At 35.5% G+C, this 22,364-nt stretch overlaps 1 protein-coding gene across 1 annotated transcript in view; it reads left to right on the top strand.

Annotated features, from left to right (window-relative positions):
* The window catches only part of LOC126745673 (pre-mRNA-processing-splicing factor 8), a 95,485-nt gene that overhangs the window by 61,593 nt on the left and 11,528 nt on the right, over window positions 1-22,364 (top strand). Inside the window, exons 17-22 of the mRNA XM_050453635.1 lie at window positions 4,650-5,333; window positions 7,607-7,883; window positions 7,949-8,109; window positions 15,334-15,525; window positions 15,579-15,945; window positions 21,867-22,348. Of these exons, the coding sequence (XP_050309592.1) occupies window positions 4,650-5,333; window positions 7,607-7,883; window positions 7,949-8,109; window positions 15,334-15,525; window positions 15,579-15,945; window positions 21,867-22,348 (2,163 nt within the window). The remainder of the gene's footprint in view (window positions 1-4,649; window positions 5,334-7,606; window positions 7,884-7,948; window positions 8,110-15,333; window positions 15,526-15,578; window positions 15,946-21,866; window positions 22,349-22,364) is intronic.

The raw sequence follows: 22,364 nt of genomic DNA, 5'->3' as shown, positions 1-22,364 counted from the left end.
ACCATGTATTTATGAATAAAGTATGTTTTGAATTTTTTGAAATTCGAAATTGTATTTAAAAGAGAGAGAGGTATATAATATTTAATAGGGATGATTCCAACTACTCACTAGAAATTACCTCGTTGAAAAAGTAATTCTTGTTGTAAAAGGGTTATTCAAAACTGCAAGTGGCCAACATGGAGTCGACAAGAAGAAAAAAAGTTGATTATGACTCTCTAAAGAAGGATTTAAGAGTTATTAAACGTCGTATTTAAAAGTTAAAGATGTTAACTTGTAAATGAGAGAAAGCGTTTACAACGATGTATAAATGATTTTATTTTATATTTTCAAATAACGCCAGAAAAAAATAAAAAACCATTTTGCCAAATTTCACCTTTTTCCTGAATATTAGGAAGTATTTGGCATTTTTCCAATTTTTAGATTGCATTTATTCAATCATTGCATTTATATTGCGCAACTTTCGCCTAATTAAACCATTTATTGCTCATCCTTATTTTGGACATCCTGTATAACCGCGATGAGACCCTTCATACTGTTAAACAAAATATTTGTTTTTTTTTCTTATTAACTTTTTCTAGTTTTAAGAATTAGTAATTAAGTGTTTCCCTGTATTGCAAATTAAAGTGTGGCCTATTTTCGATATTTTATAGTGTTGTTACACCCTTGTTCAAAACATTTCAACCCTTATTCAAACATTCATACATTACTTAACCACCACATTTATCTATAACTATCTTTATTGTTATTTATGCGAGATCACAGCGCATTTAAATATCGGCAATAACAAAATAAATAAAAGCGCTGTTATCATCATCGCCCTTGTCTTAAAAAAATAACAAAACGGCCGGGCGGCCAAAGATTCCCGCGTCGTTAAACTGCAAATGGTCAATATAGCGCCGACAAAGAAAAACAAAGTTGATGATGGCTCTTTAAAGACAGAACGTCGTATTTTAAATTTTAAAGGTGTCATCGTATAGGCGAGAAAAAGTGGTCACAATAATTTATTCATTTAATAAATACTTTTGTCATATATTTTGAAATAACGCCAGAAAAAAATAAAATGATTTTGCCAAATTTCAGTTTTTTGCAAAATTTAGGAAGTATTTAGATTTTATTATAAAAGGACACTATATTGCTCAACTTTCCTCTAATTATTCCACCTTTATTGACGTCCTGTATAACCGTGATGCGGGGTCTTTAAACAAAATGTTTTTTTTTTGATACTAGGTATCTTTTTATAGTTTTAAGTATAGTTGTAACAACTGGTAATTGAGAATTTTCCTGTGTCGCTTAAAACTTAAAATGTGGCCTATTTTCTATTTCTATTAACATCCTCACTCACAACCCCTTACTTTACAGATGTCACTACGCTGCACATTTTTCAGATATGGAATCACATGACAAAATGGGTTACTTTTTACAAAAAATTATTGATCAAGAAGTTATATTATGATCGGTATTAAGTCTTATGAATTATTTCAATTATTCTTTATAATATTTACGTGAAACCTACTTATATCTTAAAATTTGTTCCACATATTTTTTGTATATTAGTTTTTAGTTAATTAAGTGCAACGGGCTTTTTATTTAAAAACTTGACCCTCTTGAACACAAAATGAAGGAAACAATGTTTGTTGGAATTATAACTTGTATTAAACTTTGTTGGTAGTTTTGTAAAAATAGCTTTTTATATATATTTTTGTATTAATTTTTGTCTCAAAAACATATTTTGGTAAGTAATTATTTGTTTATAAAATTTAACTTTTAAGAAATTTCAATATGCCTCCACCCTTAAGTATATCACTTATCACTTGACCACCACATAAATGACACCGTGTTGTATGTTCAAAAAAAATAATAAAAACATAATTGGCAGCATCATCCCATATCTTAAAAAAATATCCAACACGGCCGCGTAACCGGAGATTCCAGCGTCGTTGAAAACCTGACTCAAAGAAGCCAAAAGCCAAGTCCACACAGCTAAAATAAATCGTTCCTAGATATGACGCTTCGCGGCAGCACCACACGGTGCACGAAACTGAACGGCAATCCGATAGTCGACCGGGTACACTTTTTAACACAGGATTGCGTATCTTCCCAAATATTCAATCAACGATAAAACCAAGAGATTTTAAAAATTGGATAGTGTAATTTATGTGGTCTAAAAGAACTGAGATGTTTTTGTTTATTAATAAAATGTCATCTAAATATGATATTAAAGTGTCGCCTTTTGATCGCAAATGATGTAAAATCGGTTTTAGAAGTTTAGTGAATAAAAATGGCGCAATCGATAAACCAAATGGTAAACATGTAAAATCGTATTTTTTATGTATTGGTATTAAAAAATATGCGTTGTTTTACCGTTCGATAATCCTCGAATTTAAAATGAGGACAGTTTAAAAAACCATTAAGTTTTTTAAGATTTAATATAAATCTGTACTTTCCATTTGGCTTAACCCTTAAAAAGTATGGAGATATAAACTGGTTTTTACAATATTTACTAATTTGAATAGCGCCAATTTTTAAAAGATTTTGAATGCTATCGTGATATGCTGGTGAGAATTTTATTTTTTGGCGCCCTTTTTTGAGTGGGTTGTTTAAAAAAAAAAGGAATTTTATATCCTTTGACCCAATTTTTGATTTTATGATTATCAGTAATTAGTGTCCAGTTTTTAAAAAATGTTTTACGTACCTCTAATTGTAACGGTTCTTTTTCTGATATGTCTGGTAGGGTTCTTATTTCTTGTATTTCCTGAACTGCTGGGACTGCTTCCGAGGCATCCCATATCTGTCCCCCCTCCTTCCTTCTTGAGTTTTGAATTTGGTCCTGTACTTGGACCGCTGGAAGTTTTTTGGCGTTTTATTGTCTTTGCTTGTACTATGTTTTGTGAAGTCTTTGGCTGACACTTCAACATTTTTTGGTCACTTTTGGTCACTTGTGATTTTTTGTACTTTATCGTTAAAGTAGGAGTTCAGCTGGTATTTTCGGTGTAATGATAAGGTATGGAACATATCTGTAGCCAGCTTGCCGGAGTCCACCAATGCTTGTATAATTGTGGGCTCGGTCCCTTCCCGTTGGGCAAGAATCTTCGTGAGAGCAGAACCCGTGGCGGCGATTCCTTTTCCCATCATTTCTTGCAGATTTTGCAAGAACTTGTCTTTTTTAGTGTCTGCTGGGGATAATAAGGCTTCGACCTCTGGATTAAATTCAGGAGCCTTTAAATGCGGACAGTTGCTTGGCACTTGCCAGGTTTTTGTAAGCGATTTTCTTGTCTCCTTATCAAGGCCTGACGCCAGATAAGATTCCCAGCGTGTCGCAAGTTCCGGTGCTATTTCAGGTCCCTGACTGACGTTATTTGACGGGATAACGCCTAGTATATTATCTAAATTATCAAGCTCTATAGGTGCAGGAGCATCTGTATTTTCAGGACCATTTTGAATGCCCATGGTAGGTCGAGAGGAATCGACTGAGCTTGTAGAGCTTGAGGATGACGAAGTGTCTATGTCGTCATCACCTAGGACCATTTTTATGTTAGGACCAAGAATGTTTAAAAAAAATTTTCTTAATAAGAGAATTTAAAGTTCCAACAACCGATGGATTAAAATCTTACTCAACAATCTGTTAGGTATTAATGAATATAAATTGATAAACATGTCGCTATTAATTTTCACCCATAATAGGGAAAATTAAAGACAATTTGCAAGGGATCTTCTTTACTATATTCTAATGTTATAGTACTAGTGACTAATATATTGGTATTAGTCATTGTTGAATATAAATTAATAATGGACATGTAGCTAATAATATTTACCCATTATAGGGAAAATTAAGATAGTTTGTATACTATTTTTCAACAATGTATTAGTAATTATTGAATATCAATTGGCAGGTATTTTGTACAATTTTCACCCATTATAGGAAAAATAAAGAAAATGATGATAGATCAAAAACTGTCAGTATGATAGGTTTTCCTTATAAATATATAAAGACAAAAAAACATGTAGCTAATATAGGTACTTACTTGAGCAGAAATTATCCAGTAATTTGTGTAATTTAGCCATTTTTCGCCTAACTTTGCCTTTAAATTCACTCACTTTCCGTTTTTGATTCGGCATTTTTAGTATTCGAAAAAAAAACAAACACGGCACAACCAAGCGTAAGAAACATAATGAGGGTTCAGTCGGGCGACACCCAAAGTTATTAATACATCAGCAGGTTTTAATCTTTCTATAAACATGACGCCGGCCAAGCTGAGAGAAGCATATACTACAGGGTGATCTTGAGGACGGGGCCATCGAAGTATAATAGAGATATTATAACATATAACTTGATGGCATAACCACTGTCTGCTAAAACTTTTACAGATTTAGAGGTTATAACATCCTATAATTCTTCCTCAAAACGGATAAATTCCCTTCAACTGACATTTTGATCCTAGAGATATTCCCGCACTAATTTAACCCTCAAAATCAATCCTTGTAAACAGAGCTGTACTAAATAAAAAAAGTCTCATTTAATCTATAGACTAAATAGATCCGCGCGTTGTAAACATAGCTAATGAAAAATACAGTTGCATATCTCGTCAATTTGAGAAAGAAAAGTTGCTCTATATGAAAAATATGAATTAACTGTTTTTTTTTTTCGATAGAGAGGCGGTAGTAAACACCCAAGAACTATTGGATCTCTTAGTAAAGTGCGAGAACAAAATCCAAACTCGAATCAAGATCGGTCTCAATTCGAAAATGCCGAGCCGTTTCCCTCCGGTGGTGTTTTACACGCCGAAAGAGTTGGGCGGCCTGGGCATGTTGTCGATGGGCCACGTGCTTATTCCCCAATCGGATCTCAGGTGGTCGAAGCAAACCGACGTGGGAATCACCCATTTCCGTTCCGGTATGTCCCACGACGAGGACCAACTTATACCGAATTTGTACCGTTACATCCAGCCGTGGGAGTCGGAGTTTATCGATTCGCAACGGGTGTGGGCCGAATACGCGTTGAAACGACAGGAGGCGAACGCGCAGAACCGCCGATTGACGTTGGAGGACCTGGAGGACTCGTGGGATCGGGGCATCCCGAGGATCAACACGCTGTTCCAGAAGGACCGTCACACGTTGGCTTACGATAAGGGATGGAGGATCAGGACCGAGTTTAAACAGTATCAGGTGCTGAAACAGAATCCGTTTTGGTGGACGCATCAGAGGCACGACGGGAAATTGTGGAATTTGAACAATTATAGGACGGACATGATTCAGGCCCTCGGGGGTGTGGAGGGTATTTTGGAACATACGTTGTTTAAAGGGACTTATTTCCCTACTTGGGAGGGTCTGTTCTGGTAAGTAACCTAAAATTATTCAAAGGCTTTCGATGTAATCGATCGTGACTTTTGTTAGTCGCCAAGTTAAAGTTTTATGGTTGCAATGAAGTTGTTCTTTCTTTTTTTAAGTACTCAACGAGTACGTGTCAATAACAATTACTCCGATTCGAAACACATAATTTCTGGAGTTCCTCAAGAATGGATTCTTGGGCCTGTTTCATTCTTGCTATATACTTCGGATCTTTCTTTAGTCGTAAAGAGCTCTGAGGTGTACCAGTACGCTGACGATACTCAGTTAATTCATTATTTCGATCCAGATGACATAGAACAGGCTTCTGAAAATGTAAATAGAGACCTAAACTTAATCTGGCGCTACTCGAAAGAACACAATCTTAATATTAATGCCAATAAGACTAACGTATTACTTTTTGCCAATAAAAATCGTGGTGCTAACGTTGAAAAAAATATATACATTCAATATGATAATAAGCCCTTGGCTTTTACTGAGAGCGTCAAGATTCTAGGTTTAACTATTGATTCTTCTTTAAGATTCCAAGGACATATTAATGCTATCTTGCAGAAGTGGCTCCATGCTAACAAACATATCGCACATGTAATTCAAAAGTGTCACTATACGAAAAATGTAAATTTTTCAGGAGAGCAATTTAAAGTTTTCGGCAAAATGGAAAGACAAATAACGGTGATTATATTAATAATAAATGAACGATTTTTTTATCACAGTGAACGATGTTTTGGCTTTAACCATTTTACTAAACAGGAATGGAAAATAAATTCTTTTATTTGTTTATTTTTTAGTTTTTTTATTTATAGTGTCACTTTTCCATTTATTATATGCAATATTTTTAGAATTTGTCAACATTTTTCAAACCATAAAATTAAAAAAAAAATATAGAAATATGTAGAAAAGCATAATATTATTATATTAAATGGTACATGAAACATTTATTTTTACACACAACCGCTTGAACAAAAAATGATGTAGGTAGGTACTTCTAAAAAATATTTTTTATCTTAACTACTAACTTAACTTAAACCGACCATCTAAATGACCACTTATGCACCGCGAACTTAACTATAGCTTAAAATTTAAACCATTACTGTTATTTTCCATTCAAATTCATACAAAATAGCTGTCGTTTATGTTTAAATTTTAAATTACGGTTAAATTTACACTGTGCCAATAAAAGTTTACATCACTGATACAGAAATGGCACTAAAGCCAAATTAATGGCTATAAAAACAACTGCAAAATTAAAAAATTAATTCCTAAAACAAAATATTCAAAAACCTGGTAAATACAACATAAACACAACTTTAAATATGGACAGCTTCCATTATGAAAAAACAAAATATTTTCGTTCGGTAAATTAAATATAGTGGGTAATTATCATTACAAAATATTATTATAAAAGGAGTGTACATTGTACATAGCATTGAGGTATTAAGGAATTTTCAATAAGACTTTTGATTTCGGACAATTTTAATCTTTCTGTGTAAAGTTTATTTAATTGAAAACTTTTGCGATTTTAACGTGTTGAACGAGGCGCCGAACAACTAATTTGCTTAAAAGTTTGGTGACTGTATGAAGTTTTGTAATATATTTCAATTTGGGTTTGGCTAAACCGTCACTAAACAAAAAATGTCACTATTGCCCGCCACGAGCGTATTAATATTGCGTAAGCCATAATGACACTTGCGCCATCTAGAGATCTCTAATGTAATTATTCAAGATATTTTGTATAGTGACATTGTTGCCGGTGTGGTTCCGAAGAGTTTTATTGTAAAAAGTACATTTTGCAAATATTTTGTATAGTGACACTTTTGGATTACATGTGCGATATTTTAAATTTTAAGACAAAAAAAACTCCCTGTATCGTTAGTATTATCCATTTTAAATTACTGTTTTATCGTTTATTATCCTTGTCTTGATAAAATATCTTGTTATCTTGATAAAACCCAGCGGAAACTGCAACGTGTACAAAATACGTATTGTCGATTTGTGTGTAATTTAAGAAAATTTGAAAAGTTACCCATTGACCTATTAACTCCACTTCAAGAATGGGCTACTTCTTCAACACATTCAAAATTTATTAAAACGATTAAAATAAATTGTGTGAAAGGTTTGTAGTCCTCGAACATTGACCAAAAAGGACCGTGGACAAAAGGAAGAATTGTGGCATTAGATTCGCATATAATCAAGAAAATCTAAATATCTTTTGCACATTCGTAAAATTTCTAGGATTCATTCTTATATAGAAAAAATTTTTCAGGGAAAAAGCCTCCGGTTTTGAAGAATCAATGAAATATAAAAAGCTGACGAACGCCCAAAGATCCGGTTTGAACCAGATCCCGAACCGTCGATTCACCCTCTGGTGGTCGCCGACGATAAACAGGGCGAACGTCTACGTGGGTTTCCAGGTGCAACTGGACCTGACGGGAATTTTCATGCACGGCAAAATTCCCACCTTGAAAATTTCCCTCATTCAGATCTTCCGGGCGCATTTGTGGCAAAAAGTGCACGAATCGATCGTCATGGACTTGTGTCAAGTGAGTTCTTTGTGTTTGGTTAAAACCGATAAAATTGATTTTAATTTAAACGTTTTAAATTGTAGGTGTTCGATCAAGAACTAGACGCTCTGGAAATAGAAACAGTCCAAAAGGAAACCATCCATCCGAGGAAATCTTACAAGATGAACTCCTCGTGTGCTGATATACTGTTGTTTTCCGCTTATAAGTGGAATGTTTCTAGGCCGTCCCTGCTAGCCGATACAAAGTAAGTTTTATAAAGGGGCAACTTAAATTGCTATGGGCTACAATAGTGAAACACAGTTCATGGTCGATCAGACTAATCGCTGCTTCTGCGATCTACAGGCGATCCTTATCCTCTATCCTATAATCTGGATAATATATACCGTACTACCGCATAAAATGTACGCATTTATTTAATACACCCTTGCAAGAGTATTCTTAGAAACACTATTCAATACTTGTTGAACTCAACAATACTCAATGTTGAATTTAAAATTTATTCTGACACTTATGCCAGAAAAATTAATTCTGCCGGATGAAACCTGTAGCGATAATGGATTTCGGAACTTAGATAGGAGTGCCTAAATTCGTTGGGTATCATCAAATTTATCTTTAATTAGCCACCTAGGTTTTTTTCTTTGATTTTCGGGTTTAGGATTAACTAAAACCTGCAACTCACTTCGAGTTAATGTCGTCCATAAAAAAAGAATTGTCGATTGGTTTAAAAGTCATCGTGGGTTAAAGGAGATTTTAAATTTATCCTCCACGTTCGCCGATTGATGTCGAATTATTTATGTTTAATTCTTTTGAAGCTAGAACGATTTTTTTAAACACGAATTTGTTATTTTGAATTTTCGCGGGCAGGTTCACCAACTCTTAACAAATTTTAAAACAAGAATACTGGTTTCAATGTGGAAGTTTTAAATAAATTATAATTGTGTTAACGCTTTATAAAAAAAATACATGAAAATGTATATGAAGCTACAAGCTGTCCAATAAAAAGAATAGAATTGAAAAGAATATGAAAAAGAATAAGAAAGAATAAAATTGTTTTGATTTAAAGTTATCGCCAAAGTATATAGATTTCAGACGTAGAATCACTTCTTTGATCGCCTCGAAATGCCGCCTTTTTTTATAAGCGGTCGTAAATCACTTGTAAACTACGCCGGCACCCCTCGCATGACAGGATACAAGTCCATCTACAAAGTTCACATTAGAAATGCGTTTACGGGGGGCAATAAGGAAAGTATTAAGTTTAATAATATTATTGGGTAAAATCAAGGTTTTTTATTTTAAAATATTTTGATGAGTTTTGACGCTTATTCATTGTGACACATTAAATAAACAACAACTAGGTAATAAGTAATATATTTATGTATGCATCCAGTGGCCATTTTTTCTTTGCTTTTATTTCTTTTTATAATACTAATAAAACGCTTAAATTTGAGTCAAAACCTTGGGATTGTGATGAAAACTGAAATCTGAAAATGAAGTGAAGAATGAAGAAAACTAGAATCCCCTAAAAACCCTTTAATCTTAATAAAGGTGTACCTAATATAAAGGGTGTAAACCTATATGTATACCTTAATTGCCGACTAGTTAAGCTGAATTTATACAGACAAATAGAATAAAATAAGGCCTTATTTGACAATTATGCATTTAAACAGCAAAATAAAATAAGAAATAAGGAATTATCAATCACATGCCAGGTATAGTTCAAGAAATTGACCAATTACATACCAGGTACATTTTATCTCTTTGTCTTTCAATGGGTTTTCTGACCAAAACGCCATGCGTACTTTCGTTTTCAAATAAAAATATAAGATTAGTTGCATTTTGGTCAACTTCTTATTTTATTTTGCTGTATAAATGCCTTATGGGGGTTTGTGTAAATTGAACTCTTATTTTAGTCTTATTTTATTCAATCCAGCATTATTATTCTCAATAATAAAAACGTAGGGTTGTACCGATTATCTTTATTTTTTTGATTGACCTGGTTACTTAAGAGGAATCATTTGGTTCAGACACTTAATTTAGACACCCTTTATTTAATCCTTTACTTGTTTGGGAATTTTCCAAAAATCCACTTTACCTACTATGTAGGTATGTAGAAACCTGGACGTTTATTAGAATGACGTTTATTTCTACCTGGATGTTTACTACCATTTATTATTAAATGGAATATAAATTTGTTGAATCACAGTTGGCTGATCAAAACACATGTAATTAGTGGGAAACTGCAAAAAGGAAAATAATTTTAAAAAAACACTTGATTTATATGTAGGTATATGCATATATTTTTTATTTGTTAATAATCGTAATTGCATTACAATGCATACTTACTATCCTATTACACAGTAAAAAATATTAAATATATTGCTTACCTTATGTTATCATTGGGAATACAAAGAAAAGAAACATTTGGGTCGTTTGAATGTTTTTTTTGCAAAAGATTCAACACAGCAGTATTGTCCGTGAGAAGCCATTACCAAACAACTACTATTAATATAAATTATATTAAAGTAAAAATCCGTAAAACTAGCACTAAATGACAGAATATTAAATTCACAAAAACAAAAAATATTTGCACACTCGGTAAACGCCGAAAATAAACTGAACCGAGTCAACCCTATAACCACGTTTCGTCGACGAACCGGTATAAATCCCCCGCATGCGGGGGATCGATAAACTCCGATAGGCGAGAGGGGCGGCGTCGGCAGGTGCGGATGGTTAGTCGAAAAGGGTCGAGTGACTTGACTGGGTTAGACTGTGTTATCGCCAGTTAAATTGGCCTTGCTCTTTTTCTGGTGCATTTACCAATTTATAAAACAGAACAATCTTAAAATCTGTTGGAAGATTTAAGGAAAGTTTCTTATAGTGTCTTATGCAGAATGTTTTGATCTATCTCTTTCAGCTCTACGACTATTAATAATGCCAATTTAGAGAACGAGAAAAAGACGTGTCGTTTGATTTAGAGGAGAATATTATGTTCAAATTCTTAGTAAGTTTTAATTAATCTATGTATAGTTATCCGAAATACATTACAACTGAGTATTAGTCACAAATCTAGATTCCCAGCTGCTATCAATTTCCTTAAAGATTTTGAAAAAATAACATTGGCCAAAATGAAAAATTCCGAAAACGCTAAAAAAATTTAGGGGGGGGTGGAAAAAGTTGACTCTCCAAGAATGATTTATTTCACGTAACTGGAGACCAATTTTTGGATATTGTCAATGCATCATTGGCCAATGGTGTCTTCTGGAAAACTTCGGGAAAAATTGCCAACCATCATTCTGGTTCCCAAGGCACAAAATATAACGTGCCAATTTAAAGGAAATTGCTTGAAGTGTGTGTAAATGATAAGTTCTATGACAAAAATAATATATTTATTCCTAATCACTCATTTGAATCTGTTCTCCGGTACATATTTCCGACGATTTTCTCAAGGCTATTGAATCTGGTCATTTTTTGTTGGCTGTATTTTTGGATTTTAACAGAGCCTTTGAACCTGTAGATAGCGACGATATAAGGTTAAGTAAGTAAATCTGGTGTGGAATTGAATTGTCGAAACAGTGGGCTGCCAAGGCAGTTATGCATATAGGTCTCTTAATGGACCCGTCATGCCCCACCGGGGGTTACCAGAGCCCAACGGCCTTAGAGAAACCGATAAGGCTCTCTGGTCTGAAGGACTTAAAGTCACTCGGTACACTGAAAGTGTTACCCAAGTATTTGAACATGGCATGGAACCCGTCATGCTGAGACATGCAAGACGTTGGACTCTGTCCAGTTGAGCCCGAATTTTCGCTTTCTTCGTACATGGCCACCAAACGATAGCCCCGTATGCGAGGAGAGGTCTCACAATGCGCAAGTAGATCCAGTGGAGGATCTTGAGAGACAGACCCCAGGTATTGCCGAAAGCCCGCCTGTAGGCCCATAGCGCGCAGGTGGCCTTCTTCATTCTGGGGTCTGCATGATCGTACCAGGAGAGTTTGGGATCTAACTTGATTCCCAGAAATCGAACTGTCCTGGAGCAATGCAGCTGCACGCCACATAGAGATATAACAGGGGGCGTGCCAAAGTTACGTATCGTCGTGAATAGTAGGAGCTCTGCTTTTTTGGGGTTAATCCTGAGACCCCCCCCCGAGAGGCACCATATGTCCACCATACGCGGGGCTCTCATCATCGGGTCCCGCATTGAGACGGCGTTTTTCTCCAGGCAAAGGATTACCACTTCATCAGCGTAGGCCTGTGTGTATAGGCCAGCATTGTTTAAAAGATTTATCAGGCTGTCGACCACAAGGCACCACAAGATAAGGGACAATACTCCTGCGGACAGCCCCTAGCCGCCAACGTTTTGACAATCTCGTTGTTGAGCTGGGCAGATACATGACGTTTCGAGAGCATGGCCTCTATCCAGCTAATCAAACAGGGTTCTGAGCCGCGGCTCTCGAGTGCTTGGCAGATAAATGCGAAAGGGGTGTTGTCGAACGCCCCTTCAATGTCTAGAAACGCACCCAGACAGGCCTTGCCACTAGCCAGAGCACCCTCCACCTTCCTCACAAGGTGGTGTAGGGCCAGGTCCGTGGATTTGCCCGCCTGATAGGCATATCGGTGCACATGCAGTGGTTTTTTGACCAGGATGCTTTCCTTAAGGTACCGATCAATCAGCCTCTCCATCGCCTTCAGCATAAAGCTGGTATAGTAAGAAAAGTTTATAAAGAACCGGTGACATCAACAGGCGGCAAAATCCGCGCATCTCGTTATTCTATCGATGTCGTAGGTCAGATGACTATGTCGAGGTCTGAAGACAGTGGAGGCGGAACACTTGTTGAAATTATTAATATTTATTTGTACTAGAGTTTAAATAGCCCTAGATTTTTAGTAGGTAGAGCTAGCGATATTATAAGTGCGTTTGATTTAGTTGAAATACCAACTAAGAATGCATATATTTGAATTAAATTGCTCCGAGATTCGTTTAAAAAAATGTAGATAAATTAAAATTATATTTTTTAGCATTGTAATGTGCCCATAAAAAATCTAATAAAAAATAGTTTTACTTACAGGAGGATGCAGTTCGCTAATTATTTTTAAAACAGGACTTCAAATAGGTAGCTAAAAATTATTCTTTATTCACATTTTTTTTAAGGATTAGGTATTTTAAACGACTTGTGTAAAGAAACAAATTGGTATAAGCTTAAAGTTCTATTTCATTATTTTACATATTATATATTTTTATTCACTATCAGATAGTGTATTACAACCTAAATCAGATTCATCCGATGAAGACCATTCGATCTCTTCATCAGATGAGCCTGTATTTACTGTAAATTTTAAAGAATCCAATGCTTCATCAAACCCACATTTTTCGAAATGTTTTTCTATGTTGTTTATATGGTTGCAAATATTTATCCACTCATCATTCGAAATTTCCGCAATTTTACTTACCTTTTACAATAAAAATTGGATAGTCTAACTAAAAAAACTATAGTATATGTCACTATTATACTTAAAAAAAACACACAACAGATTTTAAATGCCTTATAACACGATTAACTCACTTCCCGTACGAGACGACACTGAGTAGGCCTTCAAGCTATGTCATAGGCTTTAAATCCCCGGCAGGTACAAAGAAACGAAGTACGGCGGCTGCTTTGTTCTTGCGGTTTCTTTAATAAGAAGCGAGAGAAAATATATTGCGCTCGTCTTTTCTCTCTGCCACCGGATTTTCTATCGATTTTGTGTTGAAAAATGGGTTTGTGCGCATTATGAGCAGCCGGTTCTTTATAAACTTTTCTACCTTTTTATAAGGCTGATAGGTCGGTACGATTTAGGATCTGTAAAATCGCTTTTTCCGGGTTTCGGAATGAAGACGACTTTCACTTGACGCCATAACTTTGGGACGTAGCCCTGAGCAAGGGACGTCCTGAATAGTCTGGCTATGTGTGGGGTTAGTACTTCTAACCCGTTTTGCAAAAGGAATGGATATAATTCATCCATGCACGGAGATTTGAAGGGGGGAAATGTCTTGAGTGCCCATTTCACCCTCTCGTAGGTGATTATTCTTCTTGCAGTCTCGAACTCTAAGCGATTCGGAGCCCGAGAACAGCTAGGGGGATCGCGAGATGAGTTGAAGTCTGGGAAGTGAGTGTGGAGCATGACCTCCAGTGACTCCCGCTCATTGGTAGTAAAGCCGCCACCTGGAAGTGACAGCGACCCCACTTTAGTTCCAGGTTCCTTGGACAGTACTTTGCACAGTCGTGCTGCGGAGGGTGTGTTTTCAACGTCATCGCAGAACCGCCTCCAGCACTGTCTTTTGGAGTCCCTGAGTGTCTTTTTGTATTGCCTTTGAGCTGCGTGGAACGCATCCCAGTCAGTGGCAAGCTTAGTGCGCTCAGCCCTGCGAAGGAGCCGACGCGTAGTGTCACGGTGCTTTTCCGTGTTACTGTTCCACCAGGCATTCTTGGTATTGGCAGGTCTCCGTCTGAGGGGACAGCTGCCCTCGAATGCCGCGACTATCGCACGAGTCAGAGTCGATCTCTGTGTCGGCCGGAAGTGTGTACCTTGCCGGCATGTCCGCAAGACCACCGACTAGTTCCTCTCGAAAGTGGTCCCAGTCAGTGCACCTTGGATTTCTGTAGGCTGGGGTATCGCACCGAGCCTGCTTCTTTAATTCAAAAAGAATGTGCCTGTGGTCCGACATTGTGACCTCAAGGGACACTCTCCATGAGCTGAAAAGGTTCACAGTACTAGGTGAACAGATAGTAAGGTCAATAATTGATTGACCCCTATTGCAGTAGAAAGTTGGGACACTGCCTCGGTTGAGTAGTTCTAGGCCATTTGAGCACAGGAAGTCAACCAGGGAGCGGCCCCTTGAGTTCTCATCTCCGCATCCCCAAAGGCCGTGATGTGAATTCGAATCAATTCAATTCAATTCAATTCTGGTGTGGAAATTAAAATTTAAAACTGGAAACTGCGCTCGGGCCATTATTGTTTTTGTTATATATTAATGATTTGATAATACTAAATTTAAAGTTCATACAGACACATTCTGAAAAAATTTAAATAAAATTCTGCCAATGCATTTCCAGCTGTCATTACACAATGTCTTCTGGCACTTTGTCATATATAGTTTTGACGACAATTGTATATAATATGTTGTTTGGTAATACAATTAAAGCGCGATTAATAATTTATTTAATAGTTCTATTATCTTATATTTTATTTGTCCATGTAGGTTTTGCTTAAGAAGATTGTACTATTAAAAGCTTAATAATTGATTTGCGAAAAAAATTTTGAATTGCCATAGAGTGGAAATTGTCAACATTTAAATTAATAAAAAAAATTGTTAAAGATTTATATAGGTTGGTTTCTTATTTCAGAATTGCGTAAGCTAACAATAAAGCACCTCTGAAGGCAGATTTAAGAAGGAGGAATTTTAATTTTTTTTAGCAATAAAATATTTTTTTAGGGACACTATGGACAATACAACCACCCAAAAATACTGGATAGACGTGCAACTCAGATGGGGCGACTACGATTCGCACGACGTCGAACGATATGCCCGAGCCAAATTTTTGGATTATACCACCGATAACATGTCCATTTATCCATCGCCCACCGGATTGTTAATCGCCATCGATTTAGCTTATAACCTTCACAGGTATGCGGAAAATTCAACACTTCATTTCACTTTTTCAATATTTTTCTATTTAGTGCCTACGGTAACTGGTTCCCCGGCTGCAAACCGCTCATCCAACAAGCGATGGCGAAGATAATGAAAGCGAATCCGGCCCTGTACGTGCTCAGAGAGCGCATAAGAAAAGCCCTGCAGCTTTATTCGAGTGAACCGACCGAGCCGTACTTGTCCAGTCAAAATTACGGCGAGTTGTTCTCCAATCAAATCATTTGGTTCGTGGACGACACCAACGTGTACAGGGTGACCATACACAAGACCTTCGAGGGCAATTTGACCACGAAGCCCATTAATGGGGCCATTTTCATTTTTAATCCGCGGACTGGACAGTTGTTCTTGAAGATTATTCATACGTCGGTGTGGGCCGGACAGAAACGTTTGGGACAAGTAAGGACAAGAATTATATTATCTCATCTATAGACTTTGGCATTTTCTAATATGTCCCAATGTAATAATAATAATAATAATAATAATAATAATAATAATAATACGATATGGGATCTATTTGAGGAATTACCCCTTAGTTTATTAATAATGCATGCAATTAATAAAACACGCAATAAAGCAAAGTTTTCCTTTGCTTTATTGCGTGCTTTATGGACTCTATTTTCGTAATAAAGTTGCTTAGCATTTCGTAGTTTTCCTATAAATCCTTCTGTATGTATTAAAATAAGTATGAAACCAGATGTTAGTGGTATATTTTTTTAAAGTGTGTGTAATCCATGGTTTCTTAGACTTAATTTTTATCTTTTTGAGATAACTTGTGTAAAGTGGGAAAACTCGTATTGAAAATGCTCAAAACAGAGTCACTAAAGTGTTTAAGAGGAACAAAAGAACCATACAGCACCGTCCAATCAGTATTGTTACATATATTTCTAAAGCGTCTAAAATTCGCATTGCTGTAGACTCTACAGTATTTCAATTTTTTTCCTGTTTATTTTCGGTACGCTAAAGACAAAATGCATTCTACTTCAAAACTTTTGGCACCAATTTGGCCGAGAAAGAGCCTATATATAGAGTTTGCAACTCGTTCAATGATATTGATCTGTTTGGAATTACTTCGAATAATTTCAAATCTGTTCTTTCAGATAGAAATGAATTGTGATTGTTAGTTATTTCACCATTTAATATTACCTATTATTAGTTTTATATTGTACCAGTTAATCTGTTGTACATTATTCTCAGAGTTTTACTTCGGAATCTACATTAAGACTGCTTTTCTGTTGCTTTATGAGTTCAAAACTGGAGTTTGGCTGCATTATATGGAACCCGCTTTATCAGAACCATGTTGGTCTTCCTTGAATCTGTTCAGCGTAGATTTGAAGTTTTTGGCCCTCAGGCAGGATGGCAAATATCCAGTCAGAGTGTTTGATCATCGGCAACCATTGGAACGCTTCAATCTACATCCATTACATCTCAGGAGAGTGATCTTCTCTGTAAAATTCCCGCATGTGTTATTGAATGGATTCATTGATAGTCCTGTACTTCTTTTTGGTGTATGTTCCATGGTGTCAATGCCTCATACTGACATCCTGTTGAAATCGCCACTATATACAATATGCGCTATATTTAATCGGATCTGTCACATGTGTGATATCAATTTCTTTGGGGTTCATGTGATTGTCGATATCTTGGTGGATCATGACTCTTGGGATTAAGATTCATGTGTTTAAGTTATAGTTAGTAGGTATGTTGCAGTTGATTTAATTTTGATGAATATGTGATTATCTTGTTAAACTTTTATAATTGGGTTTTTATATCATATTAATAGTAATTTTTTCTAATTTGATTGAACTAAAAGAAAAGGATAGGCATATAGAAAGAATGAGAAGAAACAGTTTGGTGTTTGAAGATGAAGTGTCAGAGGCCGAAAAGAAGTTTTCTTCCTCCCTAGATAATCTACACAAACTTAATGATGAACTTAAAATTGAATTAACAAATTTAAAAACTAAAGAATGTGAGTTACTGTCACTATTAAAAGTATATGAAGAGGAAAAAATAAATTTCAATATAGGAATCAATGAGTTAAATACCTTAAATAAAAATTTAATTGTAACAATAAAAACATTAGAAAATGAATCTGCAACCTATAAGATGCAAATAAATATGTTACAAATGGAAGTTAATGATTTAACTAAGATGAATAAGAATATGATCCAGTCGATAAAGGTGTTGGAAGTTGAAAAAGATACTTGCTATTCCGATATTTGTGCATTAAAGGAACAGCAAAACATATCTAAATTCGTTAATATAAATTATCCAACACAGTTGCCATGTAGGCCAAATTCACCCGTTGATAATCGACCTAGGCTTCTTTTTGTGGGTGGAAACTGTAGTAGAGTGTTCCTGAAGAAATTGCGTCTGAAGTTTGAAGCTAACTACAAAGTCCAGTGTTTCCTGAAGCCAGGAAGTACAAACAATGAACTGATTTATACTGCATCATCTATGGTTAAGGAATTTACAGAAAATGTTATGTTGATTTTAATGTTAAATGGTATTTGCTCATCATTCGATATTTTAAAAAAAATTATACATTTACACAGCAATAGTTTAGTGATGACAAGCCCTTACATGTATCCAAACCATAATGTAATTTATAATAGCAATAAGGCTCTCTATAGAATATTTCACGCAAATAATATTATTCTAAATAGAATTTTAGAGTCTAATCATGCCAGCAACTTTGGATCAGATTTGGCATCATTACTGTATCCCCATATTTTAAAACATTTCAAAAGTAGCATTTCATCAAAAAATGTGTCCACAATAAAACCAAGTAATCAATCTGGACTTCTAGATACTGACTGTAATAGGGATTCTTTTTTATAGATAAATACACAGAAGATGAAGCTCACTCACATTCTATAAATAACATTGAAAATAAGCATGCGAAAAGTTTCAGTAGTTTTATTTTAAATATACAGTCTCTAAGAAATAAAATGGACGAGCTTCATCTTTTACTTGATTCATGTGATTTTCCTGATATTGTATTACTAACTGAGCACTGGTTAAAGCCTAACGAATGTTTCTTAATATCTGATTACATTCCTATATCAATTTTTTGTCGGCAACACTCCATACATGGAGGAACAGCTATTTTAGTTAAACAAACAATTGAAGCTTTTTTCTGTAAAATTAATAAGTATGATAGCTTTCTGTTGGAGAAGGTTTTTGAATTCTCCCTTTGTTTTTGTACGCGATTTAATTTATATGTTCTTTGTGTTTATAGATCACCCACAGGAGATATTGGTATGTTCCTGGACAAACTTGATTCTCTATTATCCCAATTGTCTCTACACTCCATAGTTATATTGGCTGGTGACTTTAATATTAACTTCACTGATGTAAGCTTGCCATCATATCATACATCCCTTTTAAGTATACTGGAATCTTATGACTTGAAGATGCATGTTCTTTCACCCACACGTATAACATCCTCATCTGCAACTACTATTGATTATTTGTGTACAAATTTAAATGATGTGTCATGTAGAGTACTCTCATCTGGTATTTCTGACCATGAAGCCATTCTCGCTAGGATTCCATGCAACACTGTATTTCCTTCATCTCATTATATAGGAAGAATTTTCAGCAGAGCAAATTTTAATGCTTTTTCTTCTACTGCAGCTTTGGTTAATTGGAATGCAGTTGAAATGGCTCCTGACCCGTTTACTTTGTTATTTCATGTGCTATGTGACAAGATCAATCAGTGTTTTCCTAAAAAAAAGCTTAAAATGAAAAATAGAAAACCATGGGTCACAGCAGGCCTCAGAACTTCAGCTAAAAACCTCCGTTTTTTGGCTAAGCTGTGCAAGTTTACAACTAATGCAAACATTATTCTTTATCATCAGAAATATCGTAGTCTATACAGAAAGACGATAAAAGCAGCTAAGGTTAAATATTATAGTGACCGCTTGAATATGTCCTCAAATAGGCAGAGAGAATGTTGGTCAATTATAAATGACTTCAGGCATTCTCACAAGAAAGTTTCAGAACCAGAAGTAAGACCAAATAGTTTAAATGATTATTACTGTAATATTCCTCATTTATTGCTCAAGGATGTGAATACTAATATTGATCCTTTGCATTATATTCAACGAGTGTCAGTTCAAAATTCTTTTTTCTTTTATCCTGTTAGCCTTACTGATGTTACAGATGCAATTAAAAGCTTAAAAAACCATAAATCAGCTGGAGCTGATGGAATATCATCAAAATTACTACTCCTTTTGCCTGACTCAGCATTGAATGCCTTAGCTTCTGCCATAAACAATTCCTTTCATAATGGCTTCTTTCCAGCATGTTTGAAGGAGGCAGTGGTTATCCGTCTTTATAAGGGTGGAGATGTGAGTGAGCCTTGTAATTTCCGTCCAATTTCTATATTATCTACCCTCTCCAAGATAGTTGAAAAACTTGCAAAAATCAGAATTTTATCTTTTTTGCAACATAATTGCATTTTATCTGCAAATCAGTTTGGATTTCAAACGGGAAAAGGGACTCATGACGCTGTTTTCGGCTTTTTGGAGAGTGTCTATGTGTCCTTAAATTCTGGAGAGTCCGCGGCGGCAGTGTTTTGCGATTTATCCAAGGCATTTGATTGTGTAGATCATGGAATACTGCTGTCTAAGCTCAATAATTATGGCTTTAGAGGTGTGGCATTGCAATGGCTGGAATCCTATCTGTCTAATCGTACCCAAAGAGTTACAGTATCTGGATGTTTATTCGATTCCAGATCCCTTAAAACTGGAGTACCTCAGGGTTCAGTGTTAGGACCACTATTATTTTTGCTCTATGTAAATGATTTGGGTTCATTAAAACTGCAGTGGTTCAGTTTGCTGATGATACCACCATTTTATGGAATCATAGAGATTCTGATAATGTTAGAGCCCAGGTTTTTAAGGATCTTAAGATTTTATCGGAGTGGTGTGCTGCAAACAGGCTTGTATTTAATGTGGGCAAAACCTTTATTATGGGATTTAAGTGTGACGTTCAGGGCCTTATGTTTAGTGAAAACTCCCCCTTGCAAAACAAAGAAAGCTGTAAGTTCCTTGGTATTACCATTGATGGTCGCCTTCGCTTCAAAGATCATATCCTAAATCTTGCATCAAAATTATCCTCTGGATGCTTTGCAGTAAGAATGGCGGGGCATGAGCTGGGAGGGGTAGTTGCACGTTCAGTGTACTTTTCTCTTATTGAGTCCCACCTTCGTTATGGCTTGCCTTTTTGGGGTTTAAGCAACAAGGGATTATTAAACATAATTTTTGTGATTCAAAAAAAGGCAGTTAGATACCTATGTTCCGCTGGGTTAAGAGATTCTTGTAAACCTCTCTTTATATCTCAAAAAATCCTAACTCTTTTTTCTCTTTTTATCTTAGAAACAGCTACTATTATTCATAAATGTCCTAAACCTCCCTCTAACACTGGTCATATGACTCGCCAGGTTAACGATTTTCCCTTACCAATCCCTACATCCTCCCTCACCAAGAACTCACTTATATACCTTAGCAAAAAAATTTACAACCATGTTCCTCTATGTATCAGACAAATTTTAGAAGTTAAGAGATTCAAAAAGGAATTAAAATCACTTTTATTATCCAGGGCATATTATAGCCTTGACGATTTTTTTAATGATACCTTTTAACCTGTGCTCTGACATCATTTTAGTGTTTTAGTTTTGTTTCCTGTTAAATAATTTAATTTACTTCTAAATTTTGTTTTATTGACAGCTTTACTTATTTTTTAATGAAATTTATCAAAAAGATGCTTTTTTTTCTCAATCTGTTTTGTTATGATTAATTTTGGTAATGTGTGTAAATTTTATGGTAAAGTGTTTTAGATGTTATGTTTGTTTGAAATTTGAAATTTAAAGTGAATTTGGAATTTTTTAGTTTTTAGGATGCTTGTACACAAGATTTTGTTGTCTTACGTAATATAGCACATTTTCTTTCTTTCTTTCTTTCTTTCTTTTGGATAATATTTGAGATTGTAACTTTTCTTTTTTTTTCTAGGTTTATTTTGCTATTTTTTGTTCTTTAAACTATATTTCTCATTATTTTGCAACTGTTTCCTGTTATTGAGAAAGTTGCCTGTTGTAAATAAAGGTTTATTATTATTATTATTATTGAATAGTACGTTATTGAATTATTGCATTATCTGGCAATATTTCAATAATTGTTTTTTTATTAGGATTTGTTTCCTGATGGACAATAAAACATTGAATTTGAATTATATATAGAATATCCAAGTTATAGCATAAACATTTATAATAAATCTTTCCCTTCAAATCCGGTAAAATAAAGTGAAATTTCCAGCTTGCCAAATGGAAAACGGCCGAAGAAGTGGCCGCATTGATCCGTTCCCTCCCGGTGGAGGAACAGCCCAAACAAATCATAGTAACCCGTAAGGGCATGTTGGACCCCCTGGAGGTGCATTTGCTCGACTTCCCCAATATCGTGATCAAGGGCTCCGAGTTGCAGCTGCCCTTCCAGGCCTGCCTGAAAATCGAAAAGTTCGGCGACCTGATCTTGAAAGCCACTGAGCCCCAAATGGTGCTGTTCAATTTATACGACGACTGGCTCAAGACCATCTCGTCGTACACGGCCTTCTCGCGGTTAATTTTGATCTTGAGGGCGTTGCACGTGAACACGGAACGAACGAAAGTGATTTTGAAACCGGATAAGACGACCATTACCGAGCCGCATCATATTTGGCCCACGTTATCGGACGACGAATGGATCAAGGTTGAGGTGCAACTTAAGGATCTTATTTTGGCCGATTATGGTAAAAAGAACAAGTAAGTTCAGGTTTAA

This window comes from Anthonomus grandis, chromosome 1 (genome assembly GCF_022605725.1).
Source record: "Anthonomus grandis grandis chromosome 1, icAntGran1.3, whole genome shotgun sequence".
NCBI lineage: Eukaryota > Metazoa > Arthropoda > Insecta > Coleoptera > Curculionidae > Anthonomus > Anthonomus grandis.
Note: the sequence above shows the minus strand (reverse complement) of the source record. Positions and strands in the feature narration are given on the sequence as shown.